Raw genomic sequence first — 24328 nt, 5'->3', positions numbered from 1 at the left:
TAAGAAGTTAGCATCTTATGTGAGTGTCTTAATGTCCATCAGACTTGCAGCATTGCAGACTGTACTTTATGCCAGTAGCCAGGTGTGGGCAGTGATACCGGCCTGGGGAAATCTCTCTTACCGGCCAAGGAATCCAAGGCATTCAGTGCAAAACCTGGCCAGCAGCCCGAGTGAGTAGGAGCCATGTGACTCTGGTGAGTTGGAGTGTGCAATTGCCTCCTGCTTCAGAGCTACCTGATCCGAATACTAAGCAGAGCGAGTGCCGGGCTGAGTGTAAGACACTGAAGACACTGCAGAGAAAGGTGCTTATTCCAGAGGCGTTACAGAACATGGAGATTAAAGACCAGGGAGCCCAAATGGAGCCGCTGCTGCCTACGGTAAGAGACAACCTGCTGTCACGTAGATTAACAGCGTTTGCAGCAAAACCTGTCAGGCAAGCGGGCTGCAAGCTAGGTTCAGCGAGTGTACTTTTGGGGTGGTGGATAGCTCCCACGACATATGGACAGGGGTCTCCTCCCATCTTGGGTGACTGAAATGCATAATACGAAGCACATGATTTTTTCCCCCTTCTCAATATGGATGCACGACGGTGATGAAATGTCTCATGTTTGCTGCTGTTTGAAGAGATGGCTAGGTTTAGCAGCAGGGGCAGCTGTGTATCTCCTTCCCTGTCTGTTACTGCCTGTCTTTCTGTTAGGCTGTGCAGTCAAGCCCCTGCAAAGAAGCCCTCTTTTAATCATTTTTCTTCTGTGATAAATTTCCTCCCCATACCTCATCCCCCTGCCAGTGAGGTGAGGGAATCTGCTGCTGTTATAGCTCTAGAGATTTAATCTCTGCAGAAACGAGGGAAAAGGAAAACAGAAGGATCGTGTGTGTGTGTGTGTGTGTGTGTGTGTGTGTGTGTGTGCGATGTCAGTTTCTCTCAAAGGGAAATGTGTCATGGTTCACATAAAAAGAAGGTATGCATTTTGGGGGTCAGGCACACGATTCAGTTTTGAATATCCGAAATGTCCCTGAACTGTCATTTAGAAATAGCCTGTTTATCTCTAGGTCACAGGCTGCCTCCCTGGATCTGATTCCTGGGTGAGTAGTTGATTTGCTTCTCCTCTCCACAATCTGGCTGGCTCACAGACTTTGTAGTTCTTCAGGCAACATCCTTTCTCAGTCTAGAGCAGCTGATGTTGCTGTGTTCAAGGGAAAAAAAAGAAAAGAAAAACAATAATACTGTTTTCTTGAGGCAACAGAGATGCCATGCTTTAGCTTCCAGCCATCTATCAGTGCTATCACGGCTCAGAGCAGCAGAAATCTCCTCCCTGCACCAAACCAGGCCGAGGGTCTGTTCTCAGCTCTCTGTTACTCAGGTTGGTGACCCACCTTGCAGACTTGGAACTGGCAGCAAGCTGTCCATTTCTGTCCATTCGTAGTCTTTGAACGCATCTTTCAATCAAATAATTCCCCGGGGGGAGTGAGTAAATTCTGGGCCACTGTATATTTAGGGCCTTACCTCTCCTGCTCAAAATCTGCAAAAGATTCCAGTTTGCATCCCGGAATTGGCTGTGGCTACTGAGCATGCCCAGTTCTCCTCAGGACGCCAGTCTTGGGCAGGGAGGGAGCTGGGAGATGAGAATAATGCAGGGGTCACCACTAAGAATGGAGCTTAGATATAAGGCAGGGGGAGTGTCAAAGAGAGGGAAGAAATGAAAGCTTGCCAATTAGCCTGCCTGCTTAAAAACAGAGATATATCTTTACAGATCAAAGTGGAATTATTTTACAAAAATGAGACTAAAAGGTTTATCCTTTGTATTTCCAAACTTGAATAGATACATAAATTAGGATTTTTGTGGGTATTCAGAATAAAAGGTATCAAGAATGTCAGAGGATAATTGTACCCTGTATGAGAGAGAAGAACTAAACACAGGAATTGGGGAATGGAAATTTAAGGAAGATTAAGATATAGGGGAAGAACCTTTTTTTTTAATGGGGAAGGGGTTTGGAAGTTGTCCTAGAAGAGCAGGCTGAAGTTAGTTTGATGTGGAATATGAATTGTCCCAGGTGGGAAATATTTAAAGGGTTTAGGACCAAATGAGGATTAACTGGAAAAATGTAGAAGATGATGACATTATTGGGCTAGATGGACAAACAGTTTGTGACTTAAAAGAGTAGAGAAAATACAAGTTTGTCTAGAAAAGGTCTGCAGTAAGTTGGGTGGACATTCTTGAAGAGTTGAAAGTGCATTTCATGAGGATTATACCCAGCACAAAACTGTTGCAAAAGTTAATAGCAAGATAGAATCATCTTAGCAGTTCATTATAAGGAAAATAAGCATGAGAGGTTAGAAATATTGTTGAATTATTGGCCTACTTTTATATCTGAATAGTATTTTCAATCTCTTCAATTGCTTTTATGACCTCCCTGCCTCAAATAATCATGTTGAATAAAGCAGATTTTACTGTCTTAATTTTGCATATAAAGAATGAAGACACAGGTAGTTTGGAAAACATGTTTAAGGTCATATAGTAGTGAAACCAGAACTGGAATATAGGTCTTTTAAAGCTAGTTCAGAAAATAAAGCTTTTTAAAAAAATATTATATTATTAACCAGACCTATAATAGTCAGACGCTGGGCTGGAGTTTTATACTTGGAAGAAAAAGGAAGAAATAGTTTGGGGCTGTGTTTTAGAAAATTAATCAGATGACTTTGCAAATAATTATGTGAAAGGCAGTATGACATAGTATTTTAAAACACAGTCTTACAGGTTCCAGAACTGCTATTTACATGCTATATAATCTTGGAAGACTGATTTAAGTCTTAGTTTCATCAACTGAAAAATGGGAAGGTGATGGTTCTTTCCTCTGTGTTTTGTGATGAGCAAATGAAATCATCTATGTGAAATGGCTGACATTTAGTTTTAAGTAAAAGCTCCTATTATCATTGCTGATGGAAGTATAGATGAGACAAATTCTAGGTTTAAGGCTTTTATGACAGATGGCTTATCAGTACTATCTGCTCAGAAGGAAAAGTGGGGAAATGGAACACTGGAAAACACTGTACAGTGGAGGTGGAAGGTGGAGTTTTTAGTTATAGCTATGGAAACTTTGCAGCAGAAAGGCATTAAAAGCCAAGATTAGACATGGGAAAGCAGCAGTCAGAGGTAGGTAGAGAAGTAAGAGAGGGAGAAAAATGATAAGAATGGATAAGAATGCCAAATAAGTGAATATATTAATTCTGACTTAAGTGAAAGGGTAGAATACATTCTTCTTAAGCCTCCAACTTTTACTTTAACTTAGTATACATAAAGTACGTCTTCAGACTTTGTGTGAAGGAGGCCCTGCCCTGTCCCCTTTTCTCTTAGTTCTTCCAAGGGAGTGTCAGAGATTATTTTCTTCTGTTGCACCAGGCATTGTTGCATTTGTAGGCCCTAGATAACCCTAAGGTTAGGACATTCAAAAACTCTAATAGGCTCAGAATTGAGTCTGGTTTTCATAGCACCTGACTGTTATTTCTGAAGCAATAGAACAAAATTAGGTTCAGAAGATTCATTAACTTTTTAAATGCCTGTGTGCTGTGCTTAGTTGCTCAGTCATGTCCGACTCTTTGTGACCCTATGGACTGTAGCCCACCAGGCTCCTCTGTCCTTGAGGATTCTCCAGGCAAGAATACTGGAGTGGGTTGCCATACCCTCCTTTAGGGGATCTTCCCAACCCAGGGATCGAACCCAGGTCTCCTGCACTGCAGGTGGATTTTTTACCAGCTGAGTTACCAGGGAAGCCCATTAAATTCCTACTATTGGCCAAACGTGTTCTTGGTGGTGAGAGTAAAGCAATGAACAAGACAGACAAATGTCCTGTGCACGTGGACCTCACAGTCTAGCTAATCTAGAGTAGAGATAGGACTCCATTTAACTTTTTGAGAAACTGCTGTTTTGTCTTCAAATATTTAATCATAGTTGTAAGCTCTTTGATATGGGTATACATAGAAACTCTATGTAATAGTAATGATGGTGGCATTACTTTAGAGGACGGAATTAATCTTTTAAAAGTATGAACCAAAAAGAAAAGTATGAACCAGTTTATTGCACATCACTTTCAATTTTGTATTGACAGTGCTGGATTTGTTTTAGGAGTAAATAATTGGATAATCTTTAAATTATAGGCTATGGACGAGGCTTCTAGGTGAATCTTTTTATAACAAATATTTCTATTTTATACCTTTAATCTTAGATGATATGTAGTGGTCCACGTTAGATCCCTTCTAAAATTCAGATGTCCCAAAAGGAACTTAAGTTAAACTTATAAAACTGCCTTGAGTTATGCCGCTAGAATAAAGGTTGCTTTTTAAAAGGTAATGTAGTATAGCATAGTGGAGAAGGCAATGGTTCCCTGTTCCAGTAGTCTTGCCTGTAAAATCCCATGGACGGAGGAGCCTGGTGGGCTGCAGTCCATGGGGTCATGGAAAGTCGGACATGACTGAGCGACTTCACCTTCACTTTTCACTTTCATGCACTGGAGAAGGAAATGGCAACCCACTCCAGTGTTCTTGCCTGAAGAATCCCAGGGATGGGGGAGCCTGGTGGACTGCTGTCTATGGGGTCGCACAGAGTTGGACACAACTGAAGCAGCTTAGGAGCAGCAGCGGCAGTATAGCATAGATGGGAGAGTTTAGTACCATTTAGAATATTAATTCCAGATTTCCAAATGACCCAGTATATTGAATTATTTGTGAAAAAATATTATGAAAACATTTTATATTATTATCTTAAGGAAAAGAAAAATGGAACTAAAGAGCAACTCAGGTTGACTAAGTTATATTGATATTTCTATTTTATTATAATTTAGATTATATGATTTTAAAGAAAATGTACTCATTACACATGGTAATACATAGAAAGCAAGAAATACAGTATAAGAAATTAATTTTCTTATAAGAATTTTCACTTTCATAACTCACTTTCATGGTGAGTGAATATAGAAATAAATTATATGTATAGGATGCTAAGGTTGGTAATGAGTTGTTGTTGGTCAGTCGCTCAGTTGTGTCCAGCTGTTTGCGACCCCATGGGGTGCAGCACACCAGGCTTCCGTGTCCTTCACCAGCTCCTGAAGCTTGTTCAAACTAATGTCCATCGAGTGGGTTATGCCATCCAACCATCTCATCCTCTCTTGTCCGCTTCTCCTCCTGCCTTCAATCTCTCCCAGCATCAGGGTCTTTTCCAATGAGTCAGTTCTTTACATCAGCTGTAAGTGTTGGAGCCTTAGCTTCAGTATCAGTCCTTCCAATGAATATTCACAGTTGATTTGCTTTAGGATTGACTGGTTTGATCTCCTTGCAGTCTAAGGGACTCCGTAGAGTATCCTCCACTACCATAATGCGAAAGCATCAATTCTTTGGTGCTCAGCTTTCTTTATAGTCCAGCTCTCACATCCATACATGACTACTGGAAAAACCATAGCCTTGACTAGATGGACCTTTGTTGGCAAAGTAATGTCTCTGCTTTTGAATATGCTGTCTAGGTTGGTTAAAACTTTCCTTCCAAGGAGCAAGCGTCTTTTAATTTCATGGCTGCAGTCACCATCTGCAGTGATTTTGGAACCCCCCAAAATAAAGTCTGACACTGTTTCCACTTTTCCCCATTTATTTCCCATGAAGTGATGGGACCGGATGCCATGATCTTCGTTTTCTGAATGTTGAGCTTTAGGCCAACTTTTTCACTCTCCTCTTTCACTTTCATCAAGAGGCTCTTTAGTTCCTCTTCACTTTCTGCCATAAAGGTGGTGTCATCTGCATATCTGAGGTTATTGATATTTCTCCCGGCAATCTTGATTCCAGCTTGTGTTTCTTCCAGTCCAGTGTTTCTTCCAGTCCAGCATTTCTCATGATGTACTCTGCATAGAAGTTAAATAAGCAGGGTGACAATATACAGCCTTGACGTACTCCTTTTCCTATTTGGAACCAGTCTGTTGTTCCATGTCCAGTTCTAACTGTTGCTTCCTGACCTGCATACAGATTTCTCAAGAGGCAGATCAGGTGGTCTGTTATTCCCATCTCTTTCAGAATTTTCCACAGTTTATTGCGATCCACACAGTCAAAGGCTTTGGCATAGTCAATAAAGCAGAAATAGATGTTTTTCCAGAATTCTCTTGCTTTTTCAGTGATCCAGCGGATGTTGTCAATTTGACCCCTGGTTCCTCTGGTTTTTCTAAAAACAGCTTGAACATCTGGCAGTTCATGGTTCATGTATTGCTGAAGCCTGGCTTGGAGAATTTTGAGCATTACTTTACTAGAGTGTGAGATGAGTGCAATTTATTTTTAATTGGCTTTAATTTAAAAGAATTGAATGAATTTTTAGTTAGATGCAATATTTTAAAATCCTAGCTCAGGTTTTAGCTATGTGAGTCTGGGTAACTTATTCAATCTGTTTCAGCATCAGTTTCTCATCCGTCAAGGCTAGATAACATTAGCAACCTATCAAGAGAATCATAAAGACTAGAGATGTTTGTGCTTAGCAGAAGCCTGAGACAGTACCTATTAATATTATTACTTCACAAAGATTGTCTAATTATCATCATCATTTCAATTCAGCACTCATTTGTTTATGCTAGAATAGGACTGTGGAAAGAATGATTAACTGGGAGTCAGGAAATGAGAACTCTAGACCAAGCTCTGCCATTAACTAGTATAAGTGCCTGCCCTTAAATACATGTCCTTATCTCTTTGATGTTCAGCTTCATCTGTAAATTAAGTTAGTTTAAAATTCTAGTCTCCAATTGATTGCTACAGTCTTTTTCTGACCAAAACATACCTTATTTCAAACAGTAAATGTATTATATATTAGTTATTCCCTTTTTCTAAATAAGAGCAATAAATCTCAAGGAGTATCTGAGACAATTCTTTAAATAGGAAGGATATACTAGAACTTTAATTTACAGTTATATAAAAATAAATAAGATGTAACTAATGTTTACTACATAGATTGAAAGTAGTATCTTCACAAAAAGCCAAATGATCAAGTGGCATGTATCCTATGAGATACGAGAAGGGAAGAGTAGAATTTTCTCTGCATAGAAAATGGGTTAAGAATGGCACCTGCATGTTTCCATTCACTTGACGCATCTTACAATGCTCTGCAGTCTATACCCAGTTTAGACTTCTGAAATAACCATCATCCTAAGGTTAGAAAGTAATGACACATTGGAAGTATGATTATTTTTCTGCCAGGCTCTCTTGACTTTTTGAGTTCTAGTTGAAGGTTCAGATATTCTGTAATCCTCCATCATAAACTATCCCACTTCTTTATCTGATCGCAATATTTTCAACATAAAATTAATACTTGCAGGCTTTTAGATTTGACCATTCATTAGTACTAGGTCAAGAAGCATCAGTTAGAACCAGACATGGAACAAAAGACTGGTTCAAACTGGGGAAAGGAGTACATCAAGGCTGTATACTGTCACTCTGCTTATTAAACTTATATGCAGAGTACATCATACAAAATGCCAGGCTAAATGAAGCACAAGCTGGAATCAAGATTGCTGGGAGAAATATCAGTAACCTTAGATATGCAGCTGACACCACCCTTTTGGCAGAAAGCAAAGAGGAACTAAAGAGCCTCTTGATGAAGGTTAAAGAGGACAGTGAAAAAGCTGGCTTAAAACTCAGCTTTCAAAAAATGAAGATGATGGCATCAAAGAGCGGACTCATTTGAAAAGACCCTGATGCTGGGAAAGATTGAAGGCAGGAGGAGAAGGGGACGACAGAGGATGAGATGGTTGAATGGCATCACCGACTCAATGGACATGACTTTGAGTAGGCTCTGGGAGTTGGTGATGGATGGGGGAGCCTGGTGTGCTGTAGTCCATGGGATCACAAAGAGTCGGACACGACTGAGTGACTGAACTGAACTAAAAAATAAATAAAAATAAGAATCCCATTATAAAATGAGCTTTCATATCTACATCTTCAAAAATGAAAGTTCTATGAAACAAGGTGCTATAAAGTGTAAGGCATTGTAGGTTGGATATTGCAGGATTCCATTTATTGAAATGTCTGTAATAGGCACTGGGCTTGGGGTATAGCAGAGAACTGAGAATTAAGAACTCTGGGGTTTCTTTTTGGAGTGATGGGAGTGTTCTGGAAGTAGTTAGTGGTGATGATTACACAACATTGTGGAAGTACTGGACACTACTGAATTGTACATGGCAAAATGGTCAATTTTATGTCAGAAAATTACAAAATAATTAAGTTATTGTTTACTCATTATCACTAACAGAGAGAAGATTGATTTAAACAATGCTTGTATTATTCATATTTATACAAATCAATGAAAGGGCAAATAAGATACTCATGAAAATTAAAAATAACTTTATGCATACACATACACCCAAGTCTGTACCATAAAATTTGTTCTCTTTGTGAATATAATGTTGAAGTTGGCCATGGTTTCAGCAAACTATCTGTGGAGATCTTTTGAAATATATATTCAAAGCTGAGTTAAGAAAGTATATGTCACATACAATATATAAGAGAGGAAGAGAAGTATTTAACTTGGGTCAAATTGTTATTTCTTATCCAAATCACCTTTCTAAATTTCTCTTGATACTCTTTAAACTTCACCATAAGGAAAATCAAAGCAACTAAATTTCTGAGAAGCTACTTTTTTCCATTAAAGCTCACTTTGTTTTACTTATATTTTTAGGGTCATTGTTGGTCTAGCTTCATAAAATACTATCTTACTATATGGTAGGGTTATAGTCAATGTTAAAAGAAATTTCCAGACTATTTTTCAATGAGATTGTGCCATTTTACAGTTTTGGTTTTCCCACTCTTTTACTAACACTCTTTTTTGACTATCCATTCTGAGTTAATTTTTATGTATGGTATGAGATAAAAATTGTTACTTTTTGTTTATGCAATTTCCCCAGCATCATTTGTTGAAAACATTATCTTTCTCCACTGAATTTTCTTGGCAGCTTTGTTGAAATTAAATCGATAATAAGGTTATTTGTTTGGACTCTGATTCTGTTCTGTTGATGTACATGAATAAGTGAAGTGAAGTCTCTCAGTCGTGTACGACTCTTTGCGACCCCATGGACTGTAGCCTACCAGGCTCCTCCGTCCATGGAATTTTCCAGACAAGAGTACTGGAGTGGGTTGCCATTTCCTTTGCATATCTTCACCTTAGTACCACTGTCTGATTATTGAAGCTTTCTAATAATATTTAAAATCAAGTGGTATAAATCTTTCACTTTTGTTCTTTTTCTAAGTTGTTTTGGCTATTCTAGATACTTTACATTTCCATATAAATTTTAGGGCCTGCTTGTTGACTGCTATGAAAAGCCTGCAAGGGTCTTAATAGGAATTGCTTTGAATTTATAGATCAATTTGAAAATTACTATCTTGACAATATTGAGTCTTCCAAATGTGAACTCTCTCTATAGTTTTTAGATCTTTAATTTCTTGTGGCAGTGTTTCCTAGTTTTGTCTTGTGAGAATTTTTATGCACTGTATCAAGAATGACATAAAAATTCCTGAGGTGCCATTTGTACAGACGTTTCTATATTAAGCTTAGACCCAATTCCAAGTAGTTCAGAACTCCAGGGGTTTTCTCAGAGGGCCTAAATGGAGTTTAATATATGGACTCAGTGTGATAGAATGAGAATGTATTGTAGCCAAGGATTCTGTATAGTTTTGATTTAATGATAAAGACCTTATATTATCAGTATCATCCAAACTTGCTCATTTTTCATTGTGGTCTAAAGATCTAATAAGCAAATTTTTAAAGAATTTTCCCATTCCATAATGAATGTGTTAGGTTGCTGGAGTGCCTTCAGTATTTATTTGTACTTCTGCTTCTTGCTTATCCTGAGAAACCAAAATTATTCAGAGATTGCTATTGCTTCCTAATGGCTTTTTTTCACTTTTTGACACATGAGGGTTTGATATCAAAGATGATGATCTAATCAAATTCCAGAAAGCAAATGCCATAAAAAGTAGTTAGATATATAACAACTACTGTAAAACATAGCTTTGTTTATAAAGCATATTTGATTATTGTTATGTTTGTACTGCTTCTTTTATAAGTATAGTGGGCATAAATACAATAGTGATTTTTTGTTGATATTTAAGCTGCTCTGGTAATAAGCTTGTTCAAACTCTTTTTGATTTGCTCAGAAATAAGAATATGGTTAAAAAATGAAAAAGAAATGTAGACAGCAAGATATAAACCTAATATATAATATGATTGTAATTTGAGTGCATACTGTACACTTTGTTTTATTAACAAATAACTTCACAGTATAATGCCTGTCCAAAAATCTGATTTTTATGTAATCCTACAGAGCACTTCTGGTAGATACAAAATTTTGGTATTTTTTCTGCCAAGAAAAAGGATTATTGAAAACCTTAAATTCAAAGACCACTTGCATCAGAATCATCAGGAGAACTCATTAAAAATGCAAGTTCTGGGCCTTATTCAAACTTTAGGCTTAGAATGTCAAAGGGATGGTGCCAATAAACAAGGAATTTAAAGAACTCTACAGGTGATCCTTATGAATATGGAAGCTTGGGAAATTTTACCTAAATAAACAAACAAACAAAAATTCTTTGAATTATTTTTCCTGTGGGAATGAATGGTAGAAAACAAAAGCTTGCAATAAAATAGAGCTTTTTTTTTTTAATAAGTCATAATGGATTAGAAAATTAAGTTCTTACTGCTTGTTTTACTCGTTTAGCATTTAGTACATATTACATATCACTTTGCAATTTCTATATGTATGTAAAACTATTTTTACTTATATATAAATACACATACATGTAACTTGTTTCCTCAATTAGAGTGTAGGGTCTTAAAAACAGAGTCTACTTTAGATACTTTTGTGCTGCTTTCACAAAGCTAAGTGCAGAAAAGTCCTTCTTAAATGTCTCTTGGGTTATTAGGCAGCGACAACAGTAGACATCAACTGTCAAGAACTGAAACTCTGAAGACAGACAGTGCTAACTGTTCTAATTTGTAGGTATGACAGCATTGGCAAGTTGCCTAGTAGTTCAAAGCCTCCCTTTACTTATCTATAAAATAGGGATGATAACAGTAATAGCATCTGTCTCAACAATAATAGCTTGTGAAAATAAATGAATTATGGACAAAATTACATACATAATTGTGTACCTATACATATATATTTGCATGCATAAATATTATGCACTCATATTATGTTCCCATGTATATATACTTGTATATATATATTTTTGAGTAATGACAAAGATAATAGTGATTATTGTTGCTATTAGCTTAATTTTTTACCTTTGAAAATAATTATATTGAAGATTTTTATACCTAATATGCACAATTCATTCAATCAGTGATTCAATAATCCTTATAAAATAACTTTATTCATTTGACAGTAATAAGATGTGTGCCAGTAATATAATCTTGGAAGTATAATAAAATATATTTTTCCTAATTATAAAATTGATATATTTTAGAGTAGCTTAGAAAGCATAGAAAAATAAATACAAAAGGAAGCATTCGTTTTACTATTTTTTAGCTCTTTATTTTGAGATTATTTTATACCTAAAGAATAATTGCAAAAACAGTACAAAGAGTTCCTGAATACCTTTCATCTATGTTGCCATGCTAACACCTTACATAACTACAGTTATTAAATCCAGGAAATTAACATTGGGACAATTCTGTTAACTAAACCAAATATTTATTAGCATATCACCTGTTTTTCCACTAATATCATTTTTCTGTTCCAGGATTCCATTTTGTGTTTAGATATCATGTCTCTAATCATCTCCAATTTGTGAGGTACTGTCTTCCCTTATCTTTCATAACTTTGACACTCTTGAGGTATACAGATTTTTTTTTTTGGTAGAATATCTCTCAGTTTGTGCTTGTCTGCAGTTCTCCTAATTATCCTGAGGTCAGGCATATTTTTTTGGTTAATATCACTGAAATGAAATGAACTCTTCCCAGTGCATCATGTCAGGGGATAGATGATGTCCTATTTCTAGGGATATTAACCTTGATTATAGAAGTGTTGGTTGGATTTTCCCCTGTAAAGTTAAAAATTTCCCTTTGTAATAATTTTGGGGAGATACTTTGCGACTATGCAGATATCTTGTTTCTCTTAAAACCTTTGCCTACTAATTGTAGCATTCATCAGTGAATATTTCCTGCATATTACCTATTTATTACTTTATTTATTTGCTTAATAGTGACTTGCTATTTCTCTCATTCTTTCTGCATTTGGAAATTAAAATTTTTTTCCTGTAAGGAATAGCTGTCACTTTTCCTCCATTTATTTATTTATTTAATTGCTTAAATGGCAACTCATTCCAATATTTTTGCCTGGGAAATCCCATGGACAGAGGAACCTTGCAGTCTGCAGTCCATGGAGTCACAAGAGTCGAATATGACTAAGTGATTAAACAACACAAAGATATTTATTTTATTTTATGGGCCATAATCCAGTACTCTAAGAATTAATTCATTTAGTTGCTCAAATGGTTTTATATTTGGAGATTAAGAACTCCTTTCATCTGACTTTTGTGCTTTCAACATGCTCCCATTCTTTTCTGAGCACTTCCATAGTATCTGGGACCATAAGATTTTCCAGGGTCATCTTTTATTTACCCTGCCTCAGACCCAGAATCAACTATTTCTTTAAGGAGCTACTAGGCTAATTGTTAACGATATTTATAAACACTGCCAATTTTTTTTTTTCTGAGAAGATTATATAACCAGTTTTAACTTTCGCTTGAAGTTTCACTAGTGTTTTAAAAACTGACAATTTGCCTGGTAAATTTTTTGACAACGTACCCTTTTGTATTCCATTTCCAACTTTGTTTACTCTTATGTAGTGTTTTTCTATAAGGTAGGTTTCTTCATAAGAGGAAACATTGAACTACTTGAAAAAGCCCTCTGTTTAATTCACCTTACTCAAGGTATTACCGAAATGCTGCACACGTCAATTATTAACATCTGCTTCATACATGGCTCCTTTGTGCAGTGAAGGTATGAGCCTCAAGCCTGTCATTACAGATCTGTACTAGGTACCATTTTGGCCATGAGAATTTTCAGTCTGATAGAGTGAAATGGTTCCTCTACTTTCTCAAAAACCACAGACATTATTTTTAAAAAATTTTTTAAAAGAATGAAGTTGAGATCAGTCCAATTAATAAGGTGTTTCAGTGTCCTGTCATTTTCCTCAGCCTTACTGTTTATTGGGCTTCCCAGGTGGTGCTAGTGGTAAAGAACCTGCCTGCCAATGCAGGAGACATAAGAGACACGGGTTTGATCCTGGGGTGGGGAAGATCCCCTGGAGGATTAGTCTGTTATAGAATAGATATAGACACTCAGATTTTACTTGCTGTGTTAATATGATTCTTTTTTTTAATTTTTATTTTTACTTTATTTTACTTTACAATACTGTATTGGTTTTGCCATACATTGGCATGAATCCGCTAATATGATTCTTATGTATAATGGTTTCAGTTTTATCAGTCCTTAAGATGATGAGACTATCATTTTTATCTGAGCCATCTAGGATCTTTCATGTCATCAAAATCATGCTGAAGAAGCACTTGAAGATCCTGACTGATGACAAACTTGACAACAGTGAAATCTCTAGGCCTTACTATATGTTGTTATTCAAATGAAACATGATGATTTGGACTCTGAGCATAGTCCTCTGATTTAATAATCCTTTTTATCTTATTAGTGGTTTGAAAAAAATTTGTTCATAAGAACTGGGGTTAGGATTAATCTTTTTTAAATCAAGAAATTTAGTAACAGTTGTACAACAGTAACTGTTGCACATTTGTCTTGGCATTGTTAGTAAAAAAGTACTTTCTATTTAGGTCTTTAACATAAATATCCATTATAAATGGTTATCATAAAAGCTTAATAATAATAATTTCTGAGTATTAATTCTCTTATCTTGGTATTAGAAGCTTAGATACCAGTACCAGTCTAATAAAAGGTACTTGGAATCTCACACAGACCATTTCTGTAATGTAAGGTAATAAAAAATATTTTTTCAAATCTTTATGAGGACAAAAACACAGAAATGGTGAACTCTGATTTTGTCCATTCAAAAATCAATGATGCTTTCTCATAATTCAGGAAATTCTAACCCTAGTATATTCATTTAAAGCATAGTGAGTCAGCCTTGAACCCAGCTTTAAAAAGATCAGCCTTACATGAATGCAGTTTTAGTAGCTTATAATTTTGCTTGTTCCCCTTTTTTGATTGAAAAACTTTATTTCATTTCCATTCACACTCTTAACCTTAACTATCTTTCTTACCTATATAATTCAGTACTCCTAGTCTGTCTCATCTAAATAAATTTCTCCCATCTTTGCAGATGAGTGCATGGTCTAGCATAGGACAAAAAAAGGGCTTGTATCTTTGATTCTGCAGAATAATGTGTCTTGATGCAAAGTGTCTAGTTACCTAACAGTATCTAGTTAGCTCAATAGCTCTTGATTTCATATAGACCAAATATTTACCACCTAACTTCATGGTTGCATTGAAACTTCTGACATTAGAATCAGTTCTTCTTGGAAAAATATACTTTTCTGATGTTTTTCTTGGTTCAGAAAATATCTTGAAGGAAGAAATGGAAAGCCTTCAAAAGTCTATTGAATCGCAGATTGTTTCATAAAATAATAATTTGATGATGATGTTTCAGTAATTCATAAACACGTTTATATTTATCTTAAAAGTACCTGCATATATAGAAAGCAAGAAGTAAGAGCACTTGACAAAATGCAATTGAACTTAATATATAAATAGCTCATATTATTTAGTGAATCTGAAATTTCAACTAATTAATTTACATTAATTACTATTATAGGAACCCTTATATTAGGTGAGAATGGAGGAGTAAAGAAGTAGCTTTACTGTCTTTTAAGAAATGCAGCAAGGATTCTATTAATACCTCTCTGGGAGCTATTATGAAATGTTCCAATCATGGCCTTAAGAAATATTTCACACTGCTTTGATCACAATGTCTTTGTGCAGATGACCTATGATAAAAGGAGAATAAGATCCATACAAATAGATGAGACTCAAAGATAATTAAAGTGATCTTTTTAAGTGGATAGTTTCAGTGTTCTGTGCTTTTCTTGTGAGATGGTCAGTCAGGTACAGCCAGGAGAGGCTGAGTAAAATAAAATTTTCATCACTATCCAGTATTCTTCAAAGAAAAATAAACACACAAACTAGAAAAATGTATTTGTGAAAAATTTTTGAGGACTTTTGTACTACAATTTGAAATGACAGTAAGCTTAGAGTAAGATAAATATGGATGGACCTTAATCCATCTAACACTTCACATAAGTGATTAGGCATGTGAGAGTTAGAGACCATTTGATTTTCAAAAGTAATAATTTAATAATCAGAAGCAATTAAGGAGGACATTACGCTAAATGGAATAAACCAGAGGCAGAAAGAGAAATGCTGCATGATCTCACTTATACATGGAATCTAAAATAGTCATATAGAAGCAATTAGTAAGAGAGTGATTAACCAGGATCAGGGCAGACGGGGAAATGGGAGGTGTTGGTCAAAGGGTACAGTATTTCAGTTATGAAAAATAAATACTTTCTGGAAAGCCACTATAAAAAGGGAACAGAAAATATATTAAAATGAGGTCAGGAGGAGCACTATTTTATGAAATTTGTCAATATTGAACAAAAGATATGATTGAAACTGTGTGTCAGTTGATCAAGTATTAATAAATATATAAAGGGAAATTATGTCTGTGTTTGGAATAATATGATTACAGGTGACACGGTTATCTCTAAAAGAGTTTTGTTCTATGTTCTTTTATAAGGTCATTTTTTACAATGGTCAGCCAGTTGTGGAAGAGACATGGGAGAGGCTTAGGAAAACCACGTTTATTATACTTATAGGCCACAGACCGGAGAAGGCAATGGCACCCCAGTCCAGTACTCTTGCCTGGAAAATCCCATGGACGGAGGAGCCTGGTTGGCTGCAGTCCATGGGGTCGCTAGGAGTCAGACATGATTGAGAGACTTCACTTTCATTTTTCACTTTCATGCATTGGAGAAGGAAATGGCGACCCACTCCAGTATTCTTGCCTGGAGAATCCCAGGGACAGAGGAGCCTTGTTGGGCTGCCGTCTATGGGGTCGCACAGAGTTGGACATGACTGACGCGATTTAGCAGCAGGAGTAGCAGGCCATAGACAGGTCATCCAGGTCAAGCAGAAGCCCAGGTTTTAGTCAGGTGGCGGAAGACACGAACAAGGAAAAAGTTGAGGCCAGAGCCTTTATTGGGATTTCTGCCGGAAAGGCGAGGTAGGGTGAACAGTCTAGAACTGTCCAGTTTGAATACCTCTCGCAGGCTTTGTCTATTGGGTGATCTCTAGTTGCCTGGTTACCTGGTCCTAGGATGATTTAGGGCAGGAGAAATATTGGCTTGGTTGTGTAAGTTTAACAAGGAGGAAGTTGAAGGTATAGACTTGGGTTTGGTTGGTTTGCATATGAAAGGCATGTTTATGGACAAATCCTTAATTTTCTGTGGAATTTAGCTAGGCCTCAAAGGAGGAATCTCTCCTCCAGTCTATAAGGTTCCAGATGCCATAGTATAAACAGTACAAAAAAATAAGAAAATATATACAGCTACCATAATTGGTCTGATGATGAATGGATGTCAAATAGATAAATACAGAATCTAAGAAACACAGAACAAATGGATATCCTGTATTAATCTATAAATTCTCTCTAAAACAAAATAAAATAACTATCAGGCCAGGTGTGACCAATCCACTTTACATGCATTTGTAGGAAGGATTTTGGGAATTCCCCCAATACCTTTTTATTTCTTAGTTTTATATGCTCCTCTGAAACTATGGACTTTGATGGAATTTTTATTAAAAATTGCAGGTATATCAGTAATATATTTATATTATACAATCTCATGATATTACTTGCTCATAGCTAATGTATGTGTGTGTGTATGTGTGTGTGTGTGTATATGTGTATATATATATATAAACTAATACATATATATGTGTGTCGGAGAAGGCTATGGCACCCCACTCCAGTACTTTTGCCTGGACGGAGGAGCCTGGTAGGCTGCAGTCCGTGGGGTCACTGGGAGTTGGACATGACTGAGCGACTTCACTTTCACTTTTCACTTTCATGCATTGGAGAAGGAAATGGTAACCCACTCCAGTGTTCTTGCCTAAGAATCCCAGGGACAGGGGAGCCTGGTGGGCTGCCGTACATGGGGTCGCACAGAGTTGGACGCAACTAGGTCAGGAAGCAACAGTTAGAACTGGACATGGAACAACAGACTGGTTCCAAATAGGAAAAGGAGTACATCAAGGCTGTATATTGTCACCCTGCTTATTTAACTTCTATGCAGAGTACATCATGAGAAATGCTGGGCTGGAAAAAACACAAGCTGGAATCAAGATTGCAGGGAGAAATATCAATAACCTCAGATATGCAGATGACACCACCCTTATGGCAGAAAGTGAAGAGGAACTAAAAAGCTTCTTGCTGAAAGTGAAAGAGGAGAGTGAAAAAGTTGGCTTAAAGCTCACCATTCAGAAAACGAAGATCATGGCATCTGGTCCCATCACTTCATGGGAAATAGATGGAGAAACAGTGGAAACAGTGTCAGACTTTATTTTTTCGGGCTCCAAAATCACTGTAGATGGTGACTGCAGCCATGCAATTAAAAGACGCTTACTCCTTGGAAGAAAAGTTATGACCAACCTAGATAACATATTCAAAAGCAGAGACATTACTTTGCCAACTAAGGTCTGTCTAGTCAAGGCTATGGTTTTTCCAGTAGTCATGTATGGATGTGAGAGTTGGACTGTGAAGAAGGCTGAGCACCGAAGAATTGATGCTTTTGTACTGTGGTGTTGGAGAAGACCCTTGAGAGTCCCTTGGACTGCAAGGAGATCCAACCAGTCCATTCTGAAGGAGATCAACCCTGGGATTTCTTTGGAAGGAATGATGCTAAAGCTGAAGCTCCAGTACTTTGGCCACCTCATGCGAAGAGTTGACTCATTGGAAAAGACTCTGAGGCTGGGAGGGATTGGGGGCAGGAGGAGAAGGGGACGACCGAGGATGAGATGGCTGGATGGCATCACGGACTCGATGGGCGTGAGTCTGAGTGAACTCCGGGAGTTGGTGATGGACAGGGAGGCCTGGCGTGCTGCGATTCATGGGGTCACAAAGAGTCGGACAGACTGAGCGACTGAACTGAACTGAAAGCGACTTAGCAGCAGCAGCATATATGTATATATATTGGAGAAGGAAATGGCAACCCACTCAAATATTCTTTCCTGGGAAATTTCATGGACAGAGGAGCCTGGTGGGCTACAGTCCATGGAGTCACAAAGAGTGGGACATGACTGAGTACATAGACACACACACACACACAAATGCGTATAAATGTATTTATATGACATCACCAAAGAGAAATGTATAGGAAAGACAATGTATAGTTCTCGTTAGCCTCACAGTGATTTTTCTCTCTACCTTTTCGCAAATGGATTAGTGATTATTTAGTGTTAGTCTGACTTCCTAATTACATATTCCTTTCTGATAAGCCGTTACAGTGGTTTGTTTTATGTAAATAAAGGTACAAGCATTCACCTTTGATTATTTTGGAAAAGCCTGCATGAGAAAACACATTGTATTGTTTGGACTTTGATATATTTTCGGGAAGCTAAGATTTAAAAAAAATGTAATATTCCCAAGAATTTATTGTTGGCAGAACATTCAAGTTGAAAACCAGGTAAAGGAATTTTACATAAATCTGAGGGCCAGTCAAAATAAAGATCAATGAACGTTTATCAAATGCTAAGAATGTATTTGGAAACTTCTTGAATCTTGGTTCATTTTTGTTCTCCTGAATTATATATAAAACTCCATTTAATATTTGTAAACATTTAACCTATGAATGAAAGGAAAAGACTAAGATTCATTACAGACAGCTTCTGTACTGCATATGACTATTCTATGAATTAAATCAAGTTTTTATAAAAGTTTGACAGAATCTTAGATTTCCATTTAATATAATAGTTAACTAACTACAAAATTTAGTAATTGCCCAATGTTTTCTTTGACAATTTTAACTTCTAGTACTAGTGACAATTTTTTGGGAAAGTCAGTGGAATTCTGTGATCTATTTGCAATGTAGCTAAACAGATATATTGATTAAATTTCCAAAAGAGTCATTTTCAGAGTCAAGGTAGCAATGCATAAAGTAAAGTATGTTATGGCTCGTAATTAAAATTTAGAGTACTCTCTGTTTAGACCCCTTGGATTAATCTCATTAAAGTCTGGCTACATATATTTGTGATGTTCTTCAACTTGAATTGTTAAAATTTGTTTTAAAAATTCCTTTAAATCAAATTGACTCAGCATACAAAAATTTCTCTTCAACTCATTTTTCCAGTTTAAATTTTGCATCACAAATATATGGGAACTGTTTTGATCTGTGAAGCAAAAAACAAAAAACTTCAGACTAAATTATTTTCACACTATAATTTCAGGTACTGTGGAAGTCTTTATAGCTACACATTACAGCTCAGATTCATTCCTATATAGACCATTGACTGATTTGAAATTTCTATGTGGGAATCAAAAGAGAACATATCTCCAAATGTCTAAATAGTAAAAATATATTTTATAATCAGCACTACTGATGGTGCTCTGAAGTTTTAACCAGCAAATGATTTCTCCCTTGTAAATTAAATTAGTTGTTTCAAAATTAGATATAACCAATGTCACGATTTTTATCTTTGATATATTGACAAAAGCTAATGGCACGCCTAGCTACTATGATATAAAAACATTTCACATTTGTTGAATGTGCTTTTGTCTGATGTATTATTTCTGGAATTTTCATTCTTTTTGGCAAGTAGAATTTTATGACAATGCAGTTTCTAAGATTTTCCTCATCTATTCATAATTCTAAAATAGATACTATTCTTGTAGGACTGCATATCTTTTATGCTCAAAAAATTTAGAACAGTCTTTTAAACATTCATCCTTTTTCTGGAAGATTATGCAGAATCTTATTAATTGAGGACCATTAACAAAATCTATTCTGGTTGTTCTCACATTTGGAGAAATCAGATTACTCTAATTTAATTGGTTCCTTAGATGTCATTTTAACCACATAGTTAGCTATATTTACATGCCTATCATGTTTAATAGTGTTGTAAATTCTTCAAACAATTGAACAAAATAATTTCAAGTGTTTTAAAGTCTGTCAGAGTTACTGTCAAGGAACACTTATTTTCATGTCCAAATTAGAGGTGATTAAACCATGAACAATTTGAAACACTGATAATCAAGAAGATATGTCCAAATCAATGTACAAGTCTAATTTTTATGTGCATGATTATAATTGAGTTTTTGATGTTGTGTTTGATCAACACTTTAAAGCATTTAATACAAAGTAATTTATATTACTTTATATTCTCAACTAGTGTAGATATCCAAAATTTGAAATTAATTTTGTAGCCGACTTAGAATAAAATATATAAATTATTTTGTTTAAGGAAAAGCTCTGGAAAAAGGGGTGAGTGCAACATAGTTACCAGAGTGATTAGTTATCTAATAAGTTTCTATCAGCAAAAAAGGAAACCTAGGCTGATTGAGCTAAAATGAAAGTATTAGTATGGCATTATTGAAATTTATGACAATTCTCTTGGAAACTGTTCTTTTTCTACATTCAGTTTCTTTTTTTTAAAAAATATAAATTTATTTTAATTGGAGGTTAATTACTTTACAATATTGTATTGGTTTTGCCATACATCAACATGATGAAACATGTATAATATCATATATGAAACGAATCGTCAGTTTCTTTAAAATTTGAATATGGGCTCCCTTGGTGGCCCAGTGATAAAAAATCCACCCTCAGTGCAGGAACTGCAGGAAACAGGGATTTGATTTCTGTTTGGGGAAGATCACCTGGAAGAGGGTGTGGCAAACCACTCCACTTCTCCACTTCTTGCCTGGAGAATTCCAGGACAGAGGAGCCTGGTGGGCTATAACCCATAGTGTTGCAAAGAGTTGGACATGAACATGACTGAAGTGACTTAGCACCCACGCATTTCTGGATTTTTTACATTACGGAATTTCTTTTCACCATCCAGATGTCATATAAATCAACAATTTGGGTTACAGGAGTAGATCTAGTGTCAAGGGCCAGTTCTTCACTAAGCGCAGTTGGGCAGGGCGATGATACCAACCTAATCAAATAGCATGATGACTGGTTTTTAAAAAATTTCCGAAAGTTCTTGTACTAGCATCCACGCATTTTTCAAAATATTATTATATCCGTATCTCAATTCTGTCTCCCTGCCTCCTCTGTCACATCTCTGTGAGGCTAGTAGGGCAGGCAGCATTATTTTCCTAAAAATATATATGATCAACAAATTCAGGCTCAGGTGGGCATTTGACCATCTTGCAGTAAGTTAGTCTCTACTGTGTTAGTCACTCAGTCATGTCCAACTCTTTGTGACCCCAAGTACTATATAGCCCACCAGGCTTCTCTGTCCATGGAATTCTCCAGGCAAGAATACTGGAGTGGATTGCCATTCCATTCTCCAGAGGAACTTCCCAATTCAGGGATTGAACCCTGATCTCCTGCCTCACAGGCAGATTCTTTACTGTTTGAGCTACAGGGAAATCCTAGTTAGTCTCTAAAGCAGGGCTAAAACTCATGTCTTAAATCTTAATTTTTGTCAACATTTTTCTGTTGCTGTGTGAAATGGCAGAATTCCCTTATAATTTCCTCAGGTGAGGCTGCAACTGTATTTTCCAAAACAGTTTTCTTCTGTAGTATTTCATTCCCTCATACACTTATTCACTCAGTTATTTATTGAAGACGTACAGTATGTGCCAATGAATGTCAAGGACTTGGCTCAGCTGATTTCAGCTTTCCTTTATGCTTGGTACTTCCTTGGTACTTCAAAGAACTTTGAAGTGAGTTGTAATGTTTATTAATATATTGTTCTTGCTAAGACTCTATTAATTGATAAGTAGGACTAAAATATTCTTAGAACAAGAAATTCATAAAGCTTAAAAATTAATGTATTTCCATTTAAGAAAATATAGAGGCCAAGGTTTCTGTTGATCACCATCCTGATTGCTTGCCTCCTCCATTCTTCACAGAATTAATCACTGTTTTCAGTTTGGTGAGTGTGCTTCTAGACCCCACATGTACCCATAGATAATACATAACATTGCAAGTGTTTACAAAATGGCATAATACTATTGCTTTATAAATTGCTTTTTCTTTTTTTAAATTTAAGCAGTATGATTTGGGAATCTATATGTATTGGATAACTGATCTACTTAATTGTTTATCTGTTTCATATTTCATGGTCTGTGTAACCATTTTCTATTATGGGCATTTATGCTGTTTTCAATTTTCTTTTTCTTTATGAACAATGCCATAGCAAAACATGTACTCTAGAGTTGCATTTAATGCATTTTAATTGCAGTAACATTTTTAATAGATGCTGAGAAAATTCCCCTCCAAATTGGCTGATCCAGTTTTATGCCTCTTCTGAAATATCTTTGCTAACCCATGCCTTCTCCCAAATGTGATATTGTATAAAAAGTTGGTTTTGCTAAGCTAATATATGAAAAACAACTTGTAATAATTATAAAATTTGTATTTCCTTAGAGTATTTTTATGTAGCCTATGAGATTTTTTAATTCTTGTCTTCTTTCAAACATATGAAATTTTTGTTTTGCCAATCTAATGGATAAAAAACAATGTTTTTAAAACATCTTATTTATTTCCTTTGAATATATTTTTGATTTGATTGTCCATTTCTTCTTCAGTCCACTTGAAAAAGACTTTTTCTTGTAGATTCTTACATAATCCTTATATAGCTAATCCATAGCTATGCTATGCTAAGTTGCTTCAGTCATGTCCGACTCTTTGCGACCCCATGGACTGTAGCCCACCAGGCTCCTCTGTGCATGGGATTCTCCAGGCAAGAATACTGAAGTGGGTTGCCATGCCCTTCTCCAATATAATCCTTATATATTCTAATATTTGTCTGTTAATTACATACACATTTTATTTTGCAGATTTTACATGTTTATTTGTGATATTCTTCCTATAGAAGTGTTTCACTGTGAAGTAGTCAAATACTTGGGTGGATTTTCTTGTAGTGATTCAAAACCTAATGACTTTAAAACTAGCCATTTTACTTTGAGATTGAGATTTATAGGAAATGTGCAGAGATGCAGAGTCCCCATACACTGTTCACCCAGTTTCTCTAATATTAACATCATAAGTGGTACATTTGTCAAAATGAATAAATTAATGTATGCATATTCATTTCAGCTAGATTGCAAACTCTATTCAGGTTTCACTAGTTTATCCACTTCTGCTAATATTCTGTTCTGGGATCTTATCCAAGATACACTGCATTCAGTATCCATGTCTTCTTAGACTCTTCTATCTGTGACAGTTTCTGTTTCCTCATTTTTCATGACTTTCAGTTTGGTTTTGTCTCATATTTTTCTCATAATTAAACTGAGGTTATGTGGTTTAGGGAACATCACCACAGAGGTGAACTGCTTTTCTCTTTACATTATATCAGGTTGTACACAATACCAACTTGACTTATCAGTGTCAAGTTAATTAACCTTGATCACTTGGTTAAAGTAATGTTTGCCAGGTTTTCTTCATTATAAAGTTACTGTTTTATCCTTTCCAAACTCTGTGGAAGCAAGTCATTAAGTTCAGTCCAGTTTCAAAGAGAGAGGAAGTTCTACCTCCTGCAAGGGGGTAAGTATCTACATATATTATTTGAAATTCTTCTCTGAGAAAGATTTATCCCTTCTCTTCCATTAATCTATGTATCCAATCATTTGTTTATATCAATATGGACTCAATGCATATTTATTTTATTCATTGGATTATGACCTATAATGTGTTAGTATTTTTTTCTCAAATTATTTTAGCTTTGGCCATTGGAAATTTTCAGTTTGGCTCCTCACTATTTTTCATTGTTGTTTTGCGGGATCATGTTGAATTAAAGAGAAAAGATATATATATTGACATTGGCATTTTGACATTGAAGTCACTCAGTCGTGTCCGACTCTTTGCGACCCCATGGACTGTAGCCTACCAGGCTCCTCCGTCCATGGAATTTTCCAGGCAAGAATACTGGAGTGGGTTGCCATTTCCTTCTCCAGGAGATCTTCCCAACCCAGGGATCGATCCCAGGTCTCCCGCATTTTAGGCAGACACTTTACCATCTGAACCACCAGGGAAGTCAGAGATATATATGGCTTG

At 36.1% G+C, this 24328-nt stretch overlaps 1 protein-coding gene across 1 annotated transcript in view; it reads left to right on the top strand.

The window, feature by feature from the left end:
* Positions 1-212: 212 nt before the first annotated feature.
* Positions 213-24328, top strand: part of SLC4A10 (solute carrier family 4 member 10) — a 343935-nt gene continuing 319819 nt past the window's right edge. Inside the window, exon 1 of the mRNA XM_069574340.1 lies at positions 213-377. Coding sequence (XP_069430441.1) covers positions 330-377 — 48 coding nt within the window. The 5' untranslated portion in view covers positions 213-329. The remainder of the gene's footprint in view (positions 378-24328) is intronic.

This window comes from Ovis canadensis, chromosome 2 (genome assembly GCF_042477335.2).
Source record: "Ovis canadensis isolate MfBH-ARS-UI-01 breed Bighorn chromosome 2, ARS-UI_OviCan_v2, whole genome shotgun sequence".
NCBI lineage: Eukaryota > Metazoa > Chordata > Mammalia > Artiodactyla > Bovidae > Ovis > Ovis canadensis.
The sequence above is the reverse complement of the archived record's forward strand: the minus strand, read 5'-3'. Positions and strand labels throughout refer to the sequence as shown.